Below are 24,599 nucleotides of genomic sequence, written 5' to 3'. Positions count from 1 at the left end.
GATCACTTCAGTTCATACTGATAGGGTCTTTCCCTCTTTCAGGATCAGGAATAACCCCAATCTTCACATTTCACGAACATTCCCTCTGTTGCTACTGCCAGAGGAGCTGAACCAGTGGTAGCAACCATGAGAAATTTGGGGCAAAAAAAGTCTAGTGCAGACAAGCTCACATGGTGAAAATCAAAATAACCATAATAATTTTCTTATACTTACAGGAAGTAACTTGTTATTTTCTGGAAGTGAATTAGCCAGAGTCTCTAGTCCTTGGTAGTCTTCTAGCATGTAATAACATTCAGCTAAACGTTCCTGGTTTCTTCCTTGTTCATAATATTGTACAGCATTTATCCTAAGGATGAAAAAAAAACCTACTAAGACAAACAAACTTAAATGTTAATATAGTGCTATCTGACTAAACACTAAAATAACTTGTTTACTACGTACAGATTTGTAAATCAGAAATGAATATTTTCACCAGTTGGCTATGTTTTCTGGCATTATATAAACAACAGAAATACAGCTATTATAGAATGCACAAGAAATTTAGCTTCAGAATTTCATTATGTCGCAGCAGTAACAGGATCCAATGGCTAGAGCAGAGGTGGAAAGTCAGAAAGCCTGGTGTTTATTACTCCATCTACAATGAGTGGACAAATCATTTATGCCTAAATTTTCAGAAGTTGGCTGTGTTTGGGTGTCTCAATTTAGTTGCCCATAGTCTGATCTTCACTCCAGGTGAAGTCAATGGGAGATGCAAAAGTGCTCAATATTTCTGAAAAATCAGGCCCTATGCATCTAAAGTTGGGCACCCAAAAATGTGGCCTTTAAATTCTGTGGGAGCTGACTCCTTTACAGGGGCAGAGTTAATGTAGTTTTGGTGGCCTTAAGCATGCAGTTATATACTGTGAGGAGTTTGGGTTTAAGATTAACCTTAACTCTGAAATTCCTCAGTCTTCTCTCTCTTTTTTGTCTGTTTCCCTACAACATACTTGTAAGGCATTTGGCCATTTTGTAACTAATATTTACTCATAACTTTTAACTCTAGCTTAACAAAATTGTTTGCCTAGGGTTTTTTTTTTTTTTTTTTTTTTAAGTTGAAGAAATTTTGTAGTGATTGGATTCCTGGCAGAGCTGGGATTATTGCTTTTCTGTTCTCCCCACTCTGAATAACAGTTCTATGTGGAATTTCAAAGCTGCAGGTAGCTGTGGTACACATGCCCTATGAAACTTACTAGCTCTTCAAGGTGATGGGGCTGGATCATTCCAGTTCATTCCACATTCACACACTCTGCACTCCAGCTCCCAAATGTGCCCCCCATACTCTGCGCTGAGCTTTACGAGGAGAGTCTTAATTACGAGGCAGCTACCACCACTTCATTGTTTCCTGCAATAACACATACCATTTTTGTCTGTCTGCAAAATAGTCTCCAATAGCATTATGTGCTTGTTCAAGAAGAGTGTCATCTGCATCGCCTGAGCCTGTTTTCAATAGCTGCAATACTCGAAACCAGTCTCCCAGTTTTATCCGTAGACCAATAGCAAGATCTCTATAAATATCAGAAAATATTTGATAACAATACAAAAAGGAAAATAAAATAGCTGCACAAATTCTTGACAAAAGTATTCAGAAATACTACCCCTGCAGGCGAACAGAAAGGAAACATGAAAGACTTATGGCCTGGAGACTTAAAGTGGCATAAAACTTAAAGGAAAACTACCCTGATTAGTTACCATGTCTTAGGGTATGTCTACACTACGAGAGTAGTTCGATTTTACTTAAATCGAATATGTGGAATCGATATTGCCAAGTCGAACGTGTGTGTCCACACTAAGGACAGTAATTCAACTTTGTGAGTCCACACTAACGGGGAAAGCGTCGACATAGGAAGCGGTGCACTGTGGGCAGCTATCCCACAGTTCCCGCAGTCCCCGCTGCCCATTGGAATTCTGGGTCGAGCCGCCAATGCCTTCTGGGTAAAAAAATGTGTCGAGGGTGCTTTTGGGTAACTGTCGTCATCCGTCCGTCACTACCGCCCTCCCTCCCTGAAAGCGCCGGCGGGAAATCAGTTCGCGCACTTTTCCGGTCAGTGACAGCGCGGACGCCACAGCACTGCGAGCATGGAGCCCGCTGCGACCATCGCTGCAGTTGTGGCCGTTGTCAACACCTCGCAGCTTATCATCCACCTTTCCCAGAGGCAGATGCAGAGAAATCAGGCGAGGAGGCTACGGCACCGCGGTGAGGACCTGAAGTCTGAGAGTAGCACAGACCTGTCAGAAAGCACGGGACCCAGCGCCGAGGACATCACGGTGGCAATGGGTCATGTTGATGTTGTGGAACGGCGATTCTGGGCCCGGGAAACAAGCACGGACTGGTGGGACCGCATAGTGCTACAGGTCTGGGATGAATCACAGTGGCTGCGAAACTTTCGCATGCGGAAGGGGACTTTCATGGAACTTTGTGAGTTGCTGTCCCCTGCCCTGAAGCGCAATGACACCCGGATGCGAGCAGCCCTGACTGTCCAGAAGCGAGTAGCCATAGCCCTCTGGAAGCTTGCAACGCCAGACAGCTACCGGTCAGTCGCGAACCACTTTGGCGTGGGCAAATCTACCGTGGGGGTTGTTATGATGCAAGTAGCCAACGCAATCGTTGAGGTACTGCTCTCAAAGGTAGTGACCCTGGGAAACGCGCAGGTCATCATAGATGGCTTCGCCGAGATGGGATTCCCAAACTGTGGTGGGGCTATAGATGGAACTCACATCCCTATCCTGGGACCGGACCACCAGGCCAGCCAGTACATCAACCGAAAGGGCTACTTTTCAATGGTGCTGCAAGCACTGGTGGACCATAGGGGACATTTTACAAACATCAACGTCGGATGGCCGGGCAAGGTTCATGACGCTCGTGTTTTCAGGAACTCTGGTCTGTTTAGAACTTTCAGGAACTTCCTGGCTGCAGGAAGGTATTTACTTCCCGGACCACAAAATAACTGTTGGGGATGTGGAGATGCCTATAGTCATCCTCGGGGACCCAGCCTACCCGCTAATGCCCTGGCTCATGAAGCCCTATACTGGCGCCCTGGACACTGAAAAAGAACTCTTCAACTACCGGCTGAGCAAGTGCAGAATGGTGGTGGAGTGTGCTTTTGGCCGTCTCAAGGGGAGATGGAGAAGCTTACTGACTCGCTGTGATCTCAGCGAAACCAATATCCCCATTGTTATAGCAGCTTGCTGTGTGCTCCACAATCTCTGTGAGAGCAAGGGGGAGACCTTTATGGCGGGGTGGGAGGTTGAGGCAAATAGCCTGGCTGCTGATTACGCCCAGCCAGACAGCCGGGCGATTAGAAGAGCCCAGCGGGACGCGCTGTGCATCCGGGAGGCTTTGAAAGCTAGGTTCCTGAGTGAGCAGGGTAACCTGTAAAAATAACAGGAGTACTTGTGGCACCTTAGAGACTAACAAATTTAGTTAATTTAGTTAACTAAGGTGCCACAAGTACTCCTGTTATTTTTGCGGATACAGACTAACACGGCTGCTACTCTGAAACCTGTCAGGGTAACCTGTGACTTTCAGTTTGTGTACAGAGAAGCTGAACCTGCCCCCGTTTCTTTACCCACTAAATGTTCAGTATCCTCTCCAGTTACATACCCCGTTCCCCCCCTTACAACCCACGTTTAAAAATAAAATCACTTGAATTTTGTTAATGAACACCGTTTTCTTTATTACTGTTTTCGTGGGAAAGTGTTGAAACTGGGACGCAGACTGTGGTGGGGAGCGGGTGTAGTGTAGTGATGCAAATGACGCTTCTAAACTCCAGGAATGACAGGCTCCGCAGTGGTGGACTGGTGGTTTCAACGGAGCCTGCCACCCCTCCTGTTCGGGACTCTGTGTGTGGGGGGGCTATGTGACTTTGTGGCAGGGGGAGGACGGTTACAGATCCCCTGCTGCGTGGCTCTGTGATCCAGGATAAGGACCGCTGCATAAGATCAGTAACTGCCCTCCCCCGCCACAAAGTCACAGAGCACCCCCCACCCACCACAGAACACTAAAACCACCTCCCAGACTGACCAGGGTAACTAGTGACTGCAATGTGTGTGTGCCCTGCTGCTGAACCTGCCCCCGCCTCTGTACCCTGGTAAAGGTGACTGTCCTGTCCAATTACCAACCCCCTTCCCCCCCTTCAGACATACTCTCCTCTAAAAGAACATGATGGAAACAGTAATTAACAGAAACGTATTTTTTATTAGCAACTACACATGAAACTGGGGGGTGAAACTTGGATGGGGGCTTGGGTGAGGCGGGAAGGAAAGGACTTGTCAAATTTTGGGGAATGAGAGACTTCTAGTAGTAGAGCAGTCTGCAGGGGTGGAGTGAGAGTTTTCACGGACTCTGCCGCCCCTCCTTCTTTGGACTTTGGGTGAGGAGGGTATGGGACTTGGTGGCGGGGGAGGGCGGTTAGAGATAGACTGCAGCGGGGCTCTGTCCTCCTGCCTCCGGTCCTGCAGAACATCCACAAGGCGCCGGAATGTGTCCGTTTGCTCCCTCATTAGTCCAAGCAGCGTTTGAGTCGCCTGCTGGTCTTCCTGCCGCCACCTCTCCTCCCGTTCCATGTGTGATCGGTGCATTTGGGACAAGTTCTCGCTCCATTGGGTCTGCTGGGCTGCCTGGGCTCAGGAGCAGCCCATAAGTTCTGAGAACATGTCCTCCCGTGTCCTCTTCTTCCTACGCCTAATCTGCGCTAGCCTCTGGGAGTGTGATGCCAGGCTGGGTTGGGAGACAGTCGCAGCTGTGGGAATGGAAAAAAGGGAGTGAATTCCTCAGAAAGATAAATTTCGTTCTGAACAAAGAACATAGTCTTTCTCTGTGAACAAGACCATGCACAGCACCTATCACATGCGCACTCAGGACAAGGTCGAATTTTCGGCCTTCGCATTCAGTGCCTGGGGTCTTGCAGTGCACATCAGAGAAGCGGGGCAGGACACGGGAATTTGTGTAGCAGGCCGACATGGTAAGCCGTAGACTTGTGGCTGCTTAAAACTTTAATAGTAGCACTGGCCTCCTTTCACATTGAAAGCAATGCCAGTCCCTGCTGCCAGCAATCCGGCAAGCATGAACTCTGCCCCACCCCCTCGCGGCTGTCCCAGGGAAAGATCCCTGTATGCTGCCCCTCTCCCGCCTCCACCGCGTGGCTGTAAACCGCCGGTTACAGTTCTGTAAAGGAACAGGCAAGCAGTCCCAATACTAACATTCCCCTACCTAATTCAAAGCAGGTCACCATGAGCAACATCACTCTGATGAGGATTTCAGAGACGGAAAAAGAAAGGATGCTTCGGGAAAGCCTGCAAAGACCAGGGCCGTATGCCGCCATACTCTGCAGGGCAATGATCCCGGAGTATTTGCTTGTCTCCTGGCGCGGAAATGTTTGCTACTACGGAGGATCCAATAAGGCCGCTCTCCCCAGGAACCTGATGCAAAGGCTTTCCAATTACCTCCAGGAGAGCTTCGTGGAGATGTCCATGGAGGATTTCTGCTCTATCCCCGGACATATAGACAGGATTTTACTGTAGCTGCACTGGCAGGGACTAAACAGTAGAGCGGCTTGGGCAGAACAATCATGCTAAACCGGACATTGTTAGATTTTTTTTAGTAGTTGCACTGCCAGGGACTGAACCGTTAAGCGCCTAGGGCAAAGTAATCATGCAAAACCCATTGTTAATATTGTTAATATTCCTGTTCTGTAAAAAATAAATGTTTAGATGTTTTAAACACTTACTGACTGATCCTTCCCCTGATTCCGTGTCCGGGTTAACGGCTGGGGACCCGGTTGGTAGGGGATCTCTGTAAGGGTGATGAAGAGATCCTGGCTGTCGGGGAAATCAGCCTTGTAAGCGCTGTCGACTGCCTCGTCCTCCTCATCTTCTTCCTCATCTTCCCCGTCCGCTAACATGTCCGAGGAAGCGGCCGTCGACAATATCCCATCCTCAGAGTCCACGGTCAGTGGTGGGGTAGTGGTGGCGGCCGCACCTAGGATGGAATGCAGTGCCTCGTAGAAACGGGATGTCTGGGGCTGGGATCCGGAGCGTCCGTTTGCTTCTTTGGTCTTCTGGTAGCCTTGTCTCAGCTCCTTGATTTTCACGCGGCACTGCGTTGCATCCCGGCTGTATCCTCTCTCTGTCATGGCTTTTGAGATCTTCTCGTAGATCTTTGCATTCCGTCTTTTGGAGCGCAGCTCGGAAAGCACGGACTCATCGCCCCACACAGCGATCAGATCCAAGACTTCCCGATCAGTCCATGCTGGGGCCCTCTTTCTATTCTGAGATTGCACGGCCATCTCTGCTGGAGAGCTCTGCATCGTTGCCAGTGCTGCTGAGCTCGCCACGATGTCCAAACAGGAAATGAGATTCAAACTGCCCAGACAGGAAAAGGAATTCAAATTTTCCCGGGGCTTTTCCTGTATGGCTGGTCAGAGCATCCGAGCTCGGACTGCTGTCCAGAGCGTCAACAGAGTGGTGCACTGTGGGATAGCTCCCGGAGCTATCAGCGTCGATTTCCATCCACACCTAGCCTAATTCGACATGGCCATGTCGAATTTAGCGCTACTCCCCTCGTTGGGGAGGAGTACAGAAGTCGAATTTAAGAGACCTCTATGTCGAACTAAATAGCTTCGTGGTGTGGACGGGTGCAGAGTTAATTCGATGTAACGGCGCTAAATTCGACATAAACTCCTAGTGTAGACCAGGCCTTAGACAGTTAAATAAATAGAATATATGTTTAAAAATAATTTTCAAAAGACTATTTGAAAGAAAAAATTACTTATTTTGATCTAGATTGTGATGGTCTTTATGCAGCTTTCACAGTGCTGGGGAAGGGAATAACGGACTGCCCAGAATTCCAGCCCTCTGTGTAGTGGCTGCTACTGAAATGCTCTGTACAGCCATGAGGAAGGGTATACATTGTATGCCTTAAAGGGGTGTCACATACTGTGTAACCAAAGAGCTCTGGGAGGCATTCTGCCTCACTGACACAGAATGCCCTCTACAGGTTAATCATGTATTGTGTAAAAAGTTATTTTCTTTATCAGCTTTAAATTTGTTCCCTTTCAGTTTTATTGGATGTCTCCTTGTTCTTCTAGTATGAGAAAAGCTAATGGAAGCTTCTGACTGACATACCTTATACTATTTGTTATTTTAGATACCTCTTTCATGTCCCTTTTTATCTAAGCTTGAAGTCCCAGTCTATATATGGAAGACTTTCATGCCTCCACTGATTTCTCCTCCATCTCTGGACCCCTATTTCAACTACATCTTCTTGAGATGGGATGACCAGAACTAAACACAGTATTTCAGCTCAGGGTGTTCTCCTGGTTTATAATATTTTCAATATTATTTTCTACCTCATTCCTTTGAATCCTAAAAATTTGTTAGTCAAAAACAAAAGCAAACTATAACCCTTGAGCAGAAGTTTTCCTTGAGCTGTCCAAACGTCATCCATGGTGTGCTCCCTTGTGATTACTGCTAATTTAAAAACCCAGCAATGTGTATGTGTAATTCAAAGAAGGTAGAATTTAGATAACTAACAGCAACTAGTTAACTGGCTAACTAAGTTTAAACTGTTTCTTTATATTTTGGAATCTTAACTAAAACATCTACAGACTAACATTCAAAAGTCTATGAAGATTTAAATCTGATACTGATTGCTATATAGATCAATTAGAGAAGAGTGGAAGTAAGACTGTTTGGAATGTGTTAATTTAAATAATAAAGGGATTTGTAATCTACCAGTACAGCAGTTTTCTCTATCTAACCTTGTTCTCTTTTTCAGAACTTGAAAAAGCCCTCACTGCTTAAACATTCCCACTTTTTTTAGTGCAAGCATTTATTTTTATCTATTTTTTCTTTAGTTGTTGCTAAAGACTGCTATTGCTAAAGATTGCTAAAGTTGTTGCTATTAGTTCTTTAGTAGTTTGTGCAATTACCTTCTGTCCATATCCAAATACATCCTTTCAGCTTCTTCAAATCGGCCAAAGTAAGCTGCCACTTCAGCTTGCTTCATTGACTCGCTCTGCAGATTGCCTAGGCACTTCACAAATTTAATGCCTTGATAGTCTTTGCAGCGCACAAATGCTTGTTCAGCAGTTTGTAGGTCTAGCTTCTGAAGAGCGGCTTCAGCCAGGAGACGCCTGTATGATAAGCACAGATAGAGTCACAGAGTTTAAGGAAAGAAAGGACCACCAGATTTAATCTGACGGCCGTATATCACATGCCACCAGCACCACCCAGCACCCGCAATCCAACAACCAAACTGAGTTAAAAGCATACAACCCACAGGAGACTAGACTTATGTGTCACAGGCAAAGAACAGGAGTTATAGCTAGAAAAGTAGCCATACTAGGAAGTCATATTAGGAATCATTTAACTAGTCAAGTTAAAAAAAAGACACCTAAATTAGGGCTAATTCAGCACCCACTTCTAGCACCACTAATCTCAATGTGGGTGTACGCCACCACACCTAATGTGGGTGTATGCCACCTGCACTTAGGATGGAAGAATCCCATGCACTGCTACAGGCTGGTGACTGACTGGCTAAGCAGCAGTTCTGCAGAAAAGGACCTGGGGATTACAGTGGATGAGAAGCTGGATATGATCAACAGTGTGCCCTTGTTGCCAAGAAGGCTAATGGCATATTGGGCTGCATTAGTAGGAGCATTGCCAGCAGATTGAAGGAAGTGATTATTCCCCTCTATTTGGCACAGGCCACATCTGGAGTACTGCATCCAGTTTTGGGCCCTCCACTACAGAAAGGATGTGGACAAATTGGAAAGAGTCCAGCAGAGGGCAACAAAAATGATTAGGGGGCTGGGGCACATGATTTATGAGGAGAGGCTGAGGGAACTGGGGTTATTTAGTCTGCAGAAGAGAAGAGTGAGGGAGGATTTGATAGCAGCCTTCAGCTGGATGGAGTTAGGCTGTTCTTAGTGGTGGCAGATGACAGAACAAGGAGCAATAGTCTCAAGTTGCAGGGTGGGAGGTCTACGTTGGATATTAGGAAAAACTGTTTCACCTGGTGGGTGGTTGAAGCACTGGAATGGGTTACCTAGGGAGGTGGTGGAATCTCCATCCTCAGAGGTTTTTAAGGTCAGGCTTGACAAAGCCCTGGCTGGGATGATTTAGTTGGGGTTGGTCCTGCTTTGAGCAGGGGGTTGGACTACATGACCTCCTGAGGTTTCTTCCAACCCTGATATTCTATGAGTCTATGATTCTAACATCCAGTGGAGAATCCAGTTCCACTGAATGTATTAACACAAGCATGCATTCATCAGAAATTAATGGTACAAATAATTCAAAGGATTTGTAATGGCTTCCACTTCTAGTTCATCTGGTCAAGACTACTCCAGGTTGGTAGGGAGTCAGGAACTTTATGTCATTGTGTTTTACGACTCTTCAGTAGAGCTAGGTGAAATTTTTTATATAAATAGTTTATTAACCAAAAAAATGCAGTTTCAGGTTGACCAAAACTATTCACTAGTTCGTGCTGAATTCAATGAATGACAAAAGTCAAACTGTTTTGGTAATGTTGAAACCCAAGTTCAGGTCCCTACTCCATTGGAGCAGGGACCTACACTTGAGTCTCCTACATCATACTGACATTCACAGTGGCAATTCATAGTCATTCATATGACAAGGAATAGTCATTGGGCCAGGGAAAAAAAGTGAGAATGACTCTACAACCTGGTAGTTAGCACACACACCTGAGAGGTGGGAGACCCAAGTTCAAGTTCCTCCTTCACATCAGGCTGAAGGGGAACTTGAACCCAGGTCTCCCATACCCCAGATGAGTGACCTAACCACTGGCTTAATGCCTATAAGGGAGACATCATCACCTTCTCCAGTTATTTTTGTAAATCCTTTCTTTTTGTCAAAACACCTGAAAATCTAAATGAAATTTTTGGGTTCAAAATGACACACAAAAATTCATTTCCATATTACCAAAATGTTTGGACTCAAAAATTTTCATTTTGATAATGTCAAAATGTTTCAGTTAGTTTTGACAGACACTAGGACTCATAGAAAATTGATAAGGAAAGCAAAGGGACCCAAGGAAAACACAGGCCAGCAGAATTAAGGTCAATAAAAAAAGAGCGTTTTTTTAGTACAGTAGGAACAAAAAGAATCCTGACAATAGTATTAGTTCATTACTAGATGGAAAATGGTAGAATTATCAATAAAAATACAGAAAAGGTAGAGGCATTCAATCAATATTTCTGTTCTGCATTTGGGGGGAAAACATGATATATGATGATGATGAGGACGACAACAACACACTTTCAATTCTACTCGTATATCAGGAGGATATTACACAGCGGCTTCTAAAGTTAGACATTTTTAAAATCAGCAGGTACAGACAACTTGCATCTAAGAGTTTTAAAAGAGCTGTCTGAGAGGCTGGACCATTTTTTAATATTGATTTTCAATAAATCTTGGAACACTGGGGAAGTTCCAGAAAACTGGAAAAAATCTAATGTTGTGCCAATATTTAAAAAGGATAAACAGGATGACCTGGGTAATTATAGGACTGTCAGTCTGACATCAATTGCAGGCAAGATAATGGAACAGCTGATATGGGACTTGATTAATAAATAATTAAAGGAGGGTAATATAATAATGCCAATCAATGTGTATTTATGGAAAATAATTTCTGTCAAGCTAACTGATTTTTTTTTGGATGAGATTACAAGTTTGGTTGATAAAGATAACAGTGTTGACGTAATATACTTAGTCTTTTGTAAGGCATTTGATTTGGTACCGCACGACATTTTGATTTGACATTTGGAAGCTGAAGCTAGACAAGTTCAGACTGGAAAGAAAGGTGTAATTTTTTAACTGTGAGAGTAAATTAATCACTGGAACAATTTACCAAGGATTGTGGTGGATTTGCCATCACTGATCATTTTTAAATCAAGATTGGGTGTTTTTCTAAAAGCCATGCTCTAGGAATAGTTCTCTGGCCTGCTTTACCCATGAAGTCAGACTACATGATCACAGTGGTCCCTTCTGGCTTTGGAATCTATGAATCTATGACACCTGGTTTTTTTTAACCTTTCAGTTTGCCTAAAAACATTAGATAAATGTCATTTTCAGTTCAACCCCAAACAATTTCCCCCCCTGGATTGTTTGAAATTGGCAGCAAACCAAAAATTCCATTATTTACCCAGCTCTATTCTTCAGTGGCCTATGTGAAATGCACTGATGGTCTTTGTTCAGATTCATGTTGACATGTCTTCCACACACAAATTACAGTAGACAGCCTTGATGGCAGTCTCAGCCAGGGGTGACGGAAGCTCCCTAAACATGTGTGCGGGGGACCACCAGTGCCTGAACTGTGGCCCTGCTCCCTGTACCATCCCTTCCCCCGAACTCCTACCCTCATACCACCCCTTCCCCCTGAGGCCCTCGCCCTTCCGTCACCTCTTCCCCCCAAGACCCTGCCCCCCACTTGCTCCTCTCCGTCCCCTCCCCCTGTCGCTTGCCCTTACGGCCGGAAAAAGTGATGGGACCAGGGCCCCTGGCCACCCCTGTTCCCGTGCCCCGGTCTCACCTTGTAGGCCCAGAAGTAAATGCACCATGGAGGGTAAATTATCCCTCTCCATCCTTATGGATGGTAGCTGCAGGTTAGCATTGAGGTACAGTGACAGGGCAGTGTGGGGAGGCTGTCACTGCACTGCCCATGCTGTTCTGAAGATAAATAAAGGATTTCTACCTCCTTGTCAATCTGGCATTTGAATGAACTCTAAAATGTATTACAAAAACAAAACTAAGTAGGGCTTAGACCCTCAGCATATTGAATGAGTCAGTACAACCAGAGCACTAACTGCATAGTGCTCCAAGATTACTTGGCAAAAACAGGACCACTACTGCTCCAGTCACTGGACACCCACAACAGATACATCAAGCATGATCTACATCAGGGGTTCTCAACCTTTTTCTTTCTGAGGCCCCCCCCAATATGCTATAAAAACTCCACAGCCCACTTATGCCACAACTACTGTTTTTCTTCATAGAAAAGCCAGGACCAGCGTTAGTGGGTAGAAAGCAGGGCAAGTGCCTGGGGCCCCAAGCCACAGGGGGCCCTTTGAAGCTAACATGATCAGCTTCAGCTTCAGCCTCGGGTGGTGGGGCTCAGAGCCCCAGGCTTCAGTCCCATGCGGTGGGGCTTTGGCTTTCTATTCTGTGCCCCAGAAAGTCTAATTCCAGCCCTTCTTGGCAGAGCCCCAGTGGGTCCCAGACCCCTGGTTGAGAACCACTGATCTACATCAACCCAATATTTGCTGCATCAAATTAAGGAGAATAGCATCAATTCAAGTCTTGTGCTAGTCCCTAGATCTTGTGACAACCAGCACAGAAGGGTTACCTGGCAAGTGAAATGGATCTGCTACATACTCTTCTCATTTCTCAAGTTGCAGCAGTAGGTGCATTATCCTACTTTTATCTATAATTTATTTGCTCTATAGCCAGCATTTATAGTTTCAGATTGTAAATCTGTTCTATATAAACATGTGGCCAGATCCTGCATTTATTTGTACATTCAAAATTCCCATTGAAGTCAATGGCAGTTTTTGCCCAAGTAAGATCAGGAGGATTTGGCTCATGCTTTATGGGCCTACTTTATGAAACTTACTGGGGCATGGAGAGTTATAAAATAAATGGTCCCTTTTCTACTGAAATAAATACTGGGTACTAGCCAAAAATAGCTTAGCTATTTCAGTAAGATAGAACTTTAGCAAAAATTTGGATAATTATATTTTAAAAGTTTCGGGTAACAATCCTATTTATGAATATACAGACTTTGGAAAAAAACACGCACACACAAGTCCATTGTAAAGAGTGTTTCAAAAAACTTCATCTTTTACAGCAAGTCTGATTCAGCAAGTAGTTTAATGGACCCAAATTCTCCTTTGAACTGTTAGAAGTAACAGAGAATGATCAAATTCACTTTGGGCTAGCTTGGTCTGCTGTGCTGACACAAATCATTTCAATAGTTTCAAAACAAAGCCATAAATAACTCCGGAAACATAAATGTAGTAAGTCTCTGGACCCTTAAAAAGGACTGGCATCACTCCACAGTATCTTATCAAGGAAATTCTAGTCTTAGCTATTGTCATTTAATTTTTTCTTTAAATTGTTTACTATGGCAATTACACATTCAACCTCTGAGATATGGGCTTTCACAGGTTTCTTTCTTTGTTCACTATTATTGCTTTTATACAGTGTACTGTGTAGGATTTTGAAATTCAGTTTTAACCTTTGGGTCTATGTTTAATTATAGTGTGTAGAAATCTCCTTTCCATCCTTTCCTCACACCATCCATTGTGCAAAACCCTGTTACATGTCAGAGTCGTCTGGAAACTTAACCCCTCTACCCTGCTTTCTCTTCTTGCCTCTTTCCAGGCTATTCAAAATCCACGCAAGGCCCTTGTCTTCTCATTTGTTTTCCAAAGAGCTATGTACGCTTACAGTACTTGATAAAAATGCAATGTTGTTTAAAAACAACTTTAAATATTCAGACCTGTCATAATGTTTGGTTTCTGTTGTTTCTACTAGCTATTTTATTTATATTACATTGTAAGTTCCTTGAGACAATGACTGTGTCCTTATATATGTTTATACAGCACTGAGCACAAAGGGTGTTCTAGTCACTGATGCAATAAAAATATTAGATAAAAAGAGCAACACTATGCTATGTCTTTATAATTATTCATTTTATAGATTAAATGGTCACTGCTTGGTTAGGAGACTTCAAAGGAACTCTTCGATGCTGCACAGGAAGTGGTGGTAATTCAGCAGATGGCATTCCTCTCCTACACAGAACTGAAGAAATGCCTCAAGTCCAGTCTACACTACAGACCTATAGTGGTATAACTACATTGCTCAGGGGTGTGAAAAACCCACCCCCCTGAGTGACGTAGTTAACCGACCTAACCCCTCGTGTAGACAGCGGGAAAGCTTCTCCTGCCGACACAGCTACCGCCTCTCGGGAGGTGGATTAACTATGCCAATGGGAGAGCGCTCTCACATCGGCTTAGAGCATCTTCATTAAGGTGCTGCAGCTGCGCTGATGCAGTGTTTTAACCGTAGACTTGCCCTGAGGTGATATTATAGGACACCTTGCTGTAGGCAGTATAGCCTTTCAAATGAGAATGTAAAGAGGAGGTTCTGATCATGATAAATCAACAAACAGCCTCTTGTTGTGGATTGGGCAAAATGTCACTGAAGTTGGTGGGTGTAACCACCGCCTTCATTTAAGATAGCTGTGAGAAATAGTCAAACTCATTCATAGCAGCCCCACCTAAAACAAAGGCAAAGTCTACACTTACTAGCACTTTTGTCAGCAAAACTTTTGTCTGTCAGGGGTGTGAAAAAACCACCCCCTGACTGACATAAGTTTCGCCAACGAAAGTGCTGGTGTGGGCAGCGCTATGCCAGCGGGAGAGCTCTCTCCCGCCAGTATACAGTGGCTACATAGGAGACCTTACAGCAGCGCAGCTGCAGCCGTACAGCTGTGCTGCTGTACATTCCGTAGAGTAGACATCGCTTTAGCCCGCCCAGGAGTTACAACAATACGGGGGGAGGGGCTGGCTGAGTATTGTTTTCAGTAACGGTGTGTGTATGGGAAGAAGAGTGTGACGCTGGCAGACCAGGTGCCAGCTCATGCCTAGGCCTCAACTAAACACTGACAAATGCATAGCTGGAAACTGGCCTGGCTCATCTCTGTGTTAGCATCGTTAAAACAGATGTTAAATTGATAAGAATGTGTTTAGTATTTAGACTTTATGAAATGCTGGTAGGATGCTGCATGTAGTAATCTCACTTATAACACCTATACCCCATGTTATAAAGTTATATTAAGTGTTTGCATTGTAAACCTCTGTAACTGTAACTCAGGAAAGAAGCATTAGTTAATGTAAAGGCTGGCTTCCTACAGAAGGCGTTAGGTCCTGCACGTAGGAAGGCCCATTGACATCGAATAAGCCACTGTGAAACATCAAAGGACAAAGACTTTGTTGACTGCTTCCTCCACAGGAAGAGGAGCCATGCATGAGGGCTCATCCCATCTGCTTGAACTCTGGGGGAAGCGAATAAAAATCCCTAACCCAGAAGACACTGGTCTATTCTGCTTGGACTTTGAGAGGGCATGATTTCTAAGCACAAGCAAGATATCAGCAGCTGCTTAGCGTGGGTTAGCCCCAAAGGCCATATAGAGCTTGCTTATGATATAAGTTTCTATTACGTTTTGGAACCTAAGACTGCAAGTCATTTGTGTGTGTCTGTTTACCTGCTTTAACCTTGTAAATAACTCATTTCTTTTTCTAATTGATAAATCTTTAGTTAATTTATTATAGGACTGTCTACAAGCCTTGTCTTTCGATTGAGATCTGAGGTACAATTGAGCTGGTTCATGCATCAAGTGAAGTGAAGTGATGAGATCCCTACAGGTATTTAGGTCATATTGTAATGGCATACAGAGCCTGAGGCTTGCAAAATATAGCATGTCCACAAAACATCACAAGTCAGATTTACAAACTTAATATTTTCAAAGACACCAGTAAAGTTTTTGAAGTACTGCAAAATGAACAATGCTGGAGCAGCTCAGGATTAGTTTTTATGGTTTTTGTTTTAAGTGTAGGAGGAATGTGTTGGACATCTGCCTTCATTTAAGTCAGACTTGGGCTGTCAAAAAATGAAATTATTTTCTTATTACAGGAACACTTGATATTAGTGATCGCACTAAACGACTACAAGAAAAGAAGCCCCCCAACACTGTCAATCATTCAGAAGAGACAAGACTAGTTTAGCCTCTACCTGTAAGTTTGTCTTCTTATAAGAGGGAATCCATCAGTCAGAAACTATTGTAAAACTGCACCAAATGAAAGTTAAGACACTCCCTTTTCCCTTTATGCCAAGAATGAATCTTGGCAGGAAAGCAAGCGATAAGTGAGCAGCTAAAGTACATTCCCCCAAACGGAGGTACTTTAGCAAGTTTTGTACTCTGCAGGATTGCAAACAAAATACAGGGTCTCTGGATATCACTTGCATGCTCTACCAAGATGGGGGGGGGGAATGAAGCAGGGGACATAACCAAGCCTCTTGCCTGACTGGGTCTGATTGTGCTTCAAAGCTATCAAAAGAAGACAAAGCCCATTGTTTGGAATGGCAAGATAATATGTATAAAACAGTGATTCCCCAAACTGTGGAGTGCACCCCCCCTAAAGGGGAGTGGAGGAACGTTCGGGGAGTGCGGGGAGGCCCAGGCCAACCCTCATGGGAGGGCAGGCAGGGCGCGCCACACAGTCCTTCTCTGCTCCCAGCTCTGCTCCTGGCCCTGACCACACAGCCCCACTCCTGGCCCCAGCTGCAGCTCTGGCCCCGGCCCCAGTCACAGCCCCACTCCCAGCCCTCAGCTCTGATTGCAGCTCCCGGCTCCTGACCCCAATCGCAGGCCCACTCCTAGCCCCAGCTCCTGACTGCAGCCCTGGCCTCAGCTCCCCACTGTGTCTCTGGCCCCAGCCCTGGCTCCCGATTGTGGCTCTGTCCCTGGCTCCCCACTGTGGCTCTGGACCCAGCTGCCGATCACGACTCTGACCCCACTCCCAGTCCCGGCTCCTGGGGGTCATGAACCAGGTAAGGGGGAGGGGGAGGGGCACAAACGAAAAAGTTTAGGGACCACTGGGTATAGAAGATGTGCTAGGATGCTTGTCCACCTACCCACTCCCTGCTCTTATGACCTGTGACACAGAAACATGCAGGCTTGTTACCTGTGTGTGTTTTGATAGCAGATGGACTGGCAAGACCGTAAGCTTTTCAAACCATTTTGTTTATTCTGGAAGGTGCTAATGCAACTAAAACAGTAGGTAGCTGGAGCAGTTTTCTAATCTGTATCATAATACTGTTTCACAGCAAGTGCTGTGTAAGCAACTTGACCCACAATCTACCTTTCAAAGGCCATTTCTACACTACAAACTTTGGTTGATGCAAATTATGTTGGCACAAAGCCGCTGCAGTTAGTATATCATTCGTGTGCATGGATATTTGGTTCCTTGTCAGCACTGAATATACTCACCAGTAGTGCTTGTGTCGATGCACAGTGCAATGCACCATGGGTAGGTATCCCAGTGTGCAACTCACCATCATCCGGTGCACTGTCTTTGGGGAAATTTTGGCAATACGTGGTGGGATTGAAAAGTCATGCTGTGGCAACTAAGAGCAAGGGGTCATATTCCCATCATGCAACTTTCTCCATCCCATAATGACATCCATATCTCATAATTTTCACGCTTTATTTTTTAAATCCCACAAACCTGCATGGCACTTCTGTCTGCCATCTCTAACAGAAGCATGGAGCTCACACAGTCTACCCTATTGTTGTTGCAAACACAGAATGCATGATCCTCCACATTTTGGAGAGTCACAAGAAGAACCATAACATCGGGGAACATAACGATTTTGTGGATGACAGACTGCTGTGGGACATGGCAAAAACAATTCAAAGTTGTTGGTGGCATTCACGGAGCATCTGCACATGGTGGAGTGCTGCTTCTGGGACCGAGAAACGACCACTGACTGGTGGAATTGCATTGCAATGCAGATTTGGGATGATGAGCAGTGGCTGCAGATCTTTTGGCTATGAAAGGCCATATTCCTGGATCTGTGTGCTGAGCTTGTCCCAGCCCTCCAATACAGAGACACCAGAATGAGCTGCACTGACAGTTGAGAAGCGAGTGGTGATTGCACTATGGAAGCTTGAAACATCAAATTGCTACCGGCCAATGGGAAATCATTTTGGAGCTGGAAAATACACCGGAGGGGCCTTTGTCATGCAAGTGTGCAGGGTCGTTAATCGTCTTCTACTATGCAGCACTGTGACTCTCAGTAATGTGTAGGACATAGTGGATAGATTTGCAGCAACGGAGTTTCCAAACTGTGGTGGGGTGATAGATGGCATGCATATCCCTATTTTGGCACCAGTCCACCTTGCCACAGAGTACACCAACAGAAAGGGCTACTTTTTTATGGTTATGCAAGCATTGGTGGATCACTGGGACATTTCACTGATATCAATACCGGCTGGTCAGGGAAGGTGCACGACATTCATATCTTTAAGAATACAGGACTGTTCAGACTGCAAGAAGGGGCATTCTTTCCCAACTGGTGGAACCACTGGTGATGTTGAAATGCCAATAGTGCTCCCCTGGCTCATGAAGCTCAACACCAGCCACTTTGACACCACCAAAGAAAGATTCAACTACCAGCTCAGCAGGTGCAGAACGACAGTTCAGTGTGCTTTTGGTAGATTGAAAGGGAACTAGCATTGTTTACTCACAAGATTGGATCTCTGCGAGAAAAATATCCCAATGGTTATAGCTGTCTGGTGGTGTCCTGCATAATATCCGTGAGGCAAAGGTGGAAAAGTTGCCACAGGAGCGGAGAGTGGAGGTGGAGCAGCTATCTGCTGAGTTTGATCAAACAGACACAAGGGCTATAAGAAGAGCTCAATATGGAGCTATGTGGCTGAGGGAGGCCCACTATGTCTTTCTACAATAAACTAGGAGACTTGTTTAAGAAGGAAAAGCAGATGAAAAGACAGGTTTGTAATCAATGGAAGCAGAAGAAGAAAGGATTTTGAAAAGGGATTTTACCAAAGTCTAGGATGTGGATTATCTTCTATGAATTGGGAAGACTCCTCAATCCCGACCTCCTCAATCAATGCTCGACTGTCTCGTAGCGATCGGATCTCAAAGTTAATGATGTATTCTTTGTTAGGATGTTCAGGATTCTAAAAGAATGAAGTAAAAGACTAAATTTTACTCAATGTCTTTACCACCCCTTAGAAACTACCATTGTGCAAATCATGTTACATAGACACTAAGTTTTCCTAAAACAGAAATTAAATTACACTTACTTTCAATATTTCATCCAAAAGAACAGATTTAATTTCTAAATCTTCAAAGTTGCAAATATATCCAGAAGTCTGAATGGGTTCCTTAAAATAAATATGGTTAAAAGGTAATGAACAACTTTACATAAATCTGATAAAAGTTTCATATTTGTTTGCAGAGTTGTTGTAGCTGCGTTGGTCCAAGGATATTAGAGAGACAATTTGAGATAATATCTTTTACAGGACCAACTTTTGTTGGTGAAAGAGACAAGCTTTCAGACTTACGCAGAGCTCTTCTTCAGGTCTGGGAACAGTACTCAGGCTATGTCTACTTTAGTGTAGACTCTTACTACAGCAACAAAACGGGTTCTTCCAACGCTATTAAATCCACCTCCTTGAGAGGCAGTAGCTAGGTTGACAGAAGAATTCTTCCGTCGACCATGCGCTGTCTACATTGTGACTTAGGCTAGCTTAACACATCTCTCAGGGGTATGGATATTCTGCATCTGCCAGCGACATAGTGTAGACCAGCCCTAACAGTTACAGCTAAATACAAGGTGGAACCAACTGTTTAGCATAACAAGTTAACATGTTGTAAGATACCGCTCAAGGTGAAGTTAGCAGTTAACTCCTCTGCAGTCGTAAGACAAAGAAGGGCTAGTGGACTAAAATCCAGTATCTTTATTGAGTCCATGATTTTTAGTGTCTAAGGGCTGATCTACACAGAAAACATACATCGGCATAGCTACGTCTCTCAAGGGTGTGAAAAATCCACACCCCTAAGAGACGTTGCTATGCTGACGTAACCCCCCGGTGTAGACAGCGTTAGGTCAACAGAAGAATTCTTGTGTTGACCTAGAGGAGTTACTACAGTGACGTAAGAACCCCTTCTGTAGCTGTAGTGTCTACACTAGAAATGCTAAAGCAGCACAGCTGTAGCGCTGAAGCTGTTCCACTGTAGCATTTCTAGTGTAAAACATAGCCTAACAAGGTCTTTTGAAGGGTTCCTTTGAGGATAAGGACTGAGACCGTGGGCGAACACTTTTCAGAAAATCACTTCATAATGACCTCTCAGTCCTCATCCTTAAAGGAAACCTACACAACACCTTCAAAAGATAAGCCTGGCAGCTTAAATTCATAACTTTGCTACACACTACAAATCACGGACTTGGTAAAGACACTGGATGAATGGCTCTTTACAACATTCTGTAACCCACCAATCCTCCCCTTTGTCCTAGTGACACTCTGAGTATCTTGCCAGATCCGAAGAAGAGCTCTGTGTGGCTCAAAAGCTTGTCTCTTTCACCAATTGAAGTTGGTCCAATAAAAGATATTACCTCATCCACCTTGTCTCTCTCATAGTTTCATATATGTAAACAGACTTCCTTCTTCCCCAAATTAAATTTTAATGACTTTTCTTATGAGAAACAGATGCACAATACAATAACCAATCTTACATATAGATGTATAGCAGTGGTCACCAACCGGTCGATCATGACTGACTGGTCGATCCTAGAGAATTTCCCAGTCGATCGCGATCTCCGGTGGTGCAGCGGGGCTGCCGGTAAGTCAAGCTCCCTGCCTGCCCTGGCCCCACGCCACTCCTGGAAGCGGCCAGCACGCCCCCGCGGTTCCTGGGGGCAGGGTCTCCGTGCGCTGCTCCTGCCTGAAAGCACCACCCCCACAGCTCCCATTGGCCGGGAACGGGAGCTGCGGGGGCGATGCCTGCAGAGAGGGGCAGCACGCAGACTTGGAGCCACGTGCCTTCCGCCCACCCCCTAGAGGCCGCAGGGGTGCATTGGCCCCTTCCAGGAGTGACCTGGGGCAGGGGCAGGCAGGGAGCCTGCCTTAGCTTTGCTGCGCTCCCCTAGGTAAGTGCCGCCCAGCGGGAGGCCACACCCCAGCCCTGAGCCCCATCCCAGAGCCAGCACCCCATACCCTTCCTGAACCCCATACGCCCTCCTTCACCCCAAACCCCTGCCCCAGCCCTGACCCCCTTCCACAGCCAGCATCCTGAACCCCCTCCTGCACTTCAAACCCCCTCATGCACTCGAAACCCCTACCTCAGCCCTGACCCCCTCCCAGAACCAGCTCCCCAAACCTCCTCCTGCACCCTGAACCCCCCTGCTCCAGTCCTGAGTCCCCTCCCAGAGCCAGCACTCCAAACCACCTTCTGCACCCCGAACCCCCCTGCCCCAGCCCTGACCCCTCTCCCAGAGCCAGCACCCCTCACCCCCTCCTGCACCCCAACCCCTGCCCCAGGCTCAGCCTGGAGCCCCCTTCCACACTGTGAACTCCTTGGCCCCAACCCACAGCCCGCACCTCTTCCCAAATCCCAACCCCTTGCCCCAGCCCGGTGAGAGTGAGTGAGGGTGGGGGAGAGCGAGCGACGGAGAGAGGGGGGATGGAGTGAGAGGGGTGGGGCTTCGGGAAAGGGGCGGGACTGAAGGGAAGGGGCGGAGTAGATCCTGGGTTGCCCTTAAATTCAAAAAGTGATTTTGGGCATAAAAAGGTTGGAGACCACTGATGTATAGACAATTAAAATTTGTATATTATTTAGGACAAACATGTTTTTCTATATCTAGATTATAACAAAAAGGTCAGATGTGGATTTAACTCTCCATGTTTTAACATACATTTACAATAAAATCCTAGCCATGATGATATCTAAAATAAATATCAATAAGCACTATTTTTTGTAATCTCATAAAAGCCGAATATAAGTAAAAGCAGATGTTCCTTTTCATTTTTCTAACATATCTGGAGTTTGGCAATTTATTTTTGTAAGCAGCACTTACACAACAGAGCTAGCTGGTTTTTGAAACTTCCAGATATAGGCCCTGAGATTCAGCAAGGTATGGAAGTACCTGCTTAACTTTAAGCTTGTAAGAAGCCCTACTAGTCTCAGAATTCCAAATGTACAATATGGAATACACTGTAAATGACTCATTTACTTATGTGGATTGTTTTACCTCAGGATCCAAGTTTCTGAAAACATACATTCTTGTTTTCTCCATCATAGCAAACAAGTCTGGATTATCTTTGGCCCATTTCATATCCCAGACATCTTTGCGCTCCAACTTCAGCTGCTCGCCTACGATTTGCTGTCCTGTACTGTCTGATACCCGCGTATCCAAGTCAAAGAAAGTTAGAACTCCAGAAAGGTCTATGATAGCAAGACGACTAACAGAAAATGGTGGGGTGGGGGGGGGGGGGTGAAATGAAACAGCTGATTAGTACTATTCAAATCTGTAAATTTACAATCATTCTGCAACAGACAGAATAAACTAGATGCTGGAGGCCTGATTCTGATCTCTCAGTAATTTTACACCAGTGTAATTTCACTGATTTCAATGCAGCTACACCTGATTTATACCAGTGTGAGAAAAGAGTAAGGCCACAGAGTGGAAAGAATGAAATAAAGACACACAGTTCCAAATGGCAGACATTCATCTACACATCTAAGGCCTAATCCTGCAAGGTACTGAATGTATTCAAATCCCATTCAATGTGTATTGGGAACACCCAGTACTTTACAAGGGCTCAGCAAATTGTAAAATCTGACCCGCCACAGCTGACTTCGTGATTGCCATACCAGTAAGATGTACCATGTATTATGCCCAAAACCAAATGTCAGTCTTCAAAGATAATTCATTTTCAAAGGTACTTTTAAAATTTCTTGTACTAAATTATTGCCACATTTTACAGTAAGCATTGACTAGCAAATATAATGAAATATTCCATTGCAGTAAAAAAAGTTCACACATCTCTGCATAACTGGAAATCATCAACATTTCTTAAAGTTTCTGACAAACTTTAAGAAATTATATTTTAACAGTATTTTAAACAATTGCAGACATTAACTGGATTATCCTTCAATATATTAGCTTGACAATCCTAAAGAATTCCCTGTATAAGAAGTTTCAAACTAGAAGATTAAAACACCAGTTTTGAAAAGGAAAGCTTCCAATTATAACTTCTGCATCTTTAACATAAAAAGAATGAAATGAGAAAATCACCGCATATCATCTGTCAGTCGCGTGCAAATAATTCCTATTAATCCTAATGGAGACTATGTATGTGCATCAGTGGGAGAAGAGAGCCAATCGGGATATAAGAATAACAATGTTAATGAAAAATAACATTATTAGTGAAATAAAAAACATTTGGCACCTAAATAGCACTTTTCATCCATGTATCTTCAAGTGCTTTACAAAGGGGAGTTAGAATTATTATCCCCTTTTGCAGATGGGGAGAAGGAAATACAGAGAAATTAAGTAGTAGCACAAGGTCACACTGGAAGCCAATGGAAAGCAAGTAATAGAAGCCAGGTTTCAAATCCCAGTTCAGTGTCCTACCCACTGGACTATACTGTCTCCTAGATTAAATAATATATTTTAAACCCGTGAAATAAGTCCCAAGTAAACCATCCCAATCAATTAGAATATTATTTCAAAATCAAGTGGCTATGTTAGAACCAGATCTATGACTTACCTGGAGTTGCAATTCAAAGACATTTGATAGGCCCGACAGTTCAGGACATACTTCTGAAGTAAGCCAACGTTAGGAAGACTGTATCTCTGAATAGTGCCAGATTCACGTCCCTAGAAAAAAGGAGATTTTGCATATTGAGGCAGCCTATATAACTTGCCTAATATTAAACTGTTTAACAAACCTTTATTTATATGCTGTCCTAAGACTAAGATTTGTTGGATGAAGGACAAACCAGAAGAAACACAGAGAGGGAAAAGCAACACAACATTAAACAAAAAGACAGTTACCTTTTTTCGTAACTGGTGTTCTTCGAGATGTGTTGCTCATGTCCATTCCATGCTAGGTGTGTGTGCCCGCCACATGCACCAGTGCTGGAAGTTTTCCCCTCAGTGGTAGCCATAAGGAAACGTCTCTGGCACCCTCTGGAGTGGTGCGCATGTGCTGCAGTATAAGGGGCGCCGCCGGCTCCCCCCACCCTCAGTTCCTTCTTGCCGGGAACTCCGACAGTGGGGAAGGAGGACCGGGGATGGACATGTCATGGAATGGACATGAGCAACACATCTCGAAGAACATCAGTTATGAAAAAAGGTAACTGTCTTTTCTTCTTCGAGTGCTTGCTCACGTCCATTCCATTCTAGGTGACTCCCAAGCAGTACCACCGGAGGCAGATAGGAGTTCCTGGACGTGTAGACTGCAACACAGCCCTGCCGAACCCAGCGTCGTCTCTGGCCTGCTGGCTGATGGCATAATGTGTGGTAAATGTGTGCACCGAAGACCACGTCGCGGCCCTGCAGATGTCCTGGATAGGGACATGGGCTAGGAAGGCCACCGGAGGACACTTGTGCTCTGGTTGAGTGGGCTTCCACAATCGACGGCGGTTGGGCCTGAGTCAGCTCATAGCAGGTACGGATGCAAGAGGTGATCCAGTTTGAGATCCTCTGAAAGGACACCTTTCATTCTTTCCACTGTTGCTACGAAGAGCTGAGTCAATCTGCGGAACAGTTTGGTGCACTCCAGATAGAAAGCCAGCGCACGTCCAACATCCAATGCGTGTAGCCACCTCTCCTTGCTAGAGTGTGGCTTGGGGCAGAACACCGGGAGGAAGATGTTTTGATTGACGTGGAAGGAGAACATCACCTTGGGCAGAAAGGCCGGATGGAGCCGCAGTTGTACCTTGTCTTTG

At 44.9% G+C, this 24,599-nt stretch overlaps 1 protein-coding gene across 2 annotated transcripts in view; it reads right to left on the bottom strand.

Moving 5' to 3' along the window:
* Nucleotides 1-24,599, bottom strand: part of WDR35 (WD repeat domain 35) — a 91,971-nt gene that overhangs the window by 5,655 nt on the left and 61,717 nt on the right. For both annotated transcript variants that reach the window (XM_065401337.1, XM_065401338.1), the window contains 7 exons: nt 23,417-23,526; nt 21,895-22,105; nt 18,947-19,027; nt 18,684-18,820; nt 7,968-8,171; nt 1,398-1,544; nt 214-346 (listed from right to left, as the gene is read on the bottom strand). In XM_065401337.1, coding sequence (XP_065257409.1) covers nt 214-346; nt 1,398-1,544; nt 7,968-8,171; nt 18,684-18,820; nt 18,947-19,027; nt 21,895-22,105; nt 23,417-23,526 — 1,023 coding nt within the window. The remainder of the gene's footprint in view (nt 1-213; nt 347-1,397; nt 1,545-7,967; nt 8,172-18,683; nt 18,821-18,946; nt 19,028-21,894; nt 22,106-23,416; nt 23,527-24,599) is intronic.

Source organism: Emys orbicularis, chromosome 3, assembly GCF_028017835.1.
Source record: "Emys orbicularis isolate rEmyOrb1 chromosome 3, rEmyOrb1.hap1, whole genome shotgun sequence".
Classification (NCBI taxonomy): domain Eukaryota; kingdom Metazoa; phylum Chordata; order Testudines; family Emydidae; genus Emys; species Emys orbicularis.
Note: the sequence above shows the minus strand (reverse complement) of the source record. Positions and strands in the feature narration are given on the sequence as shown.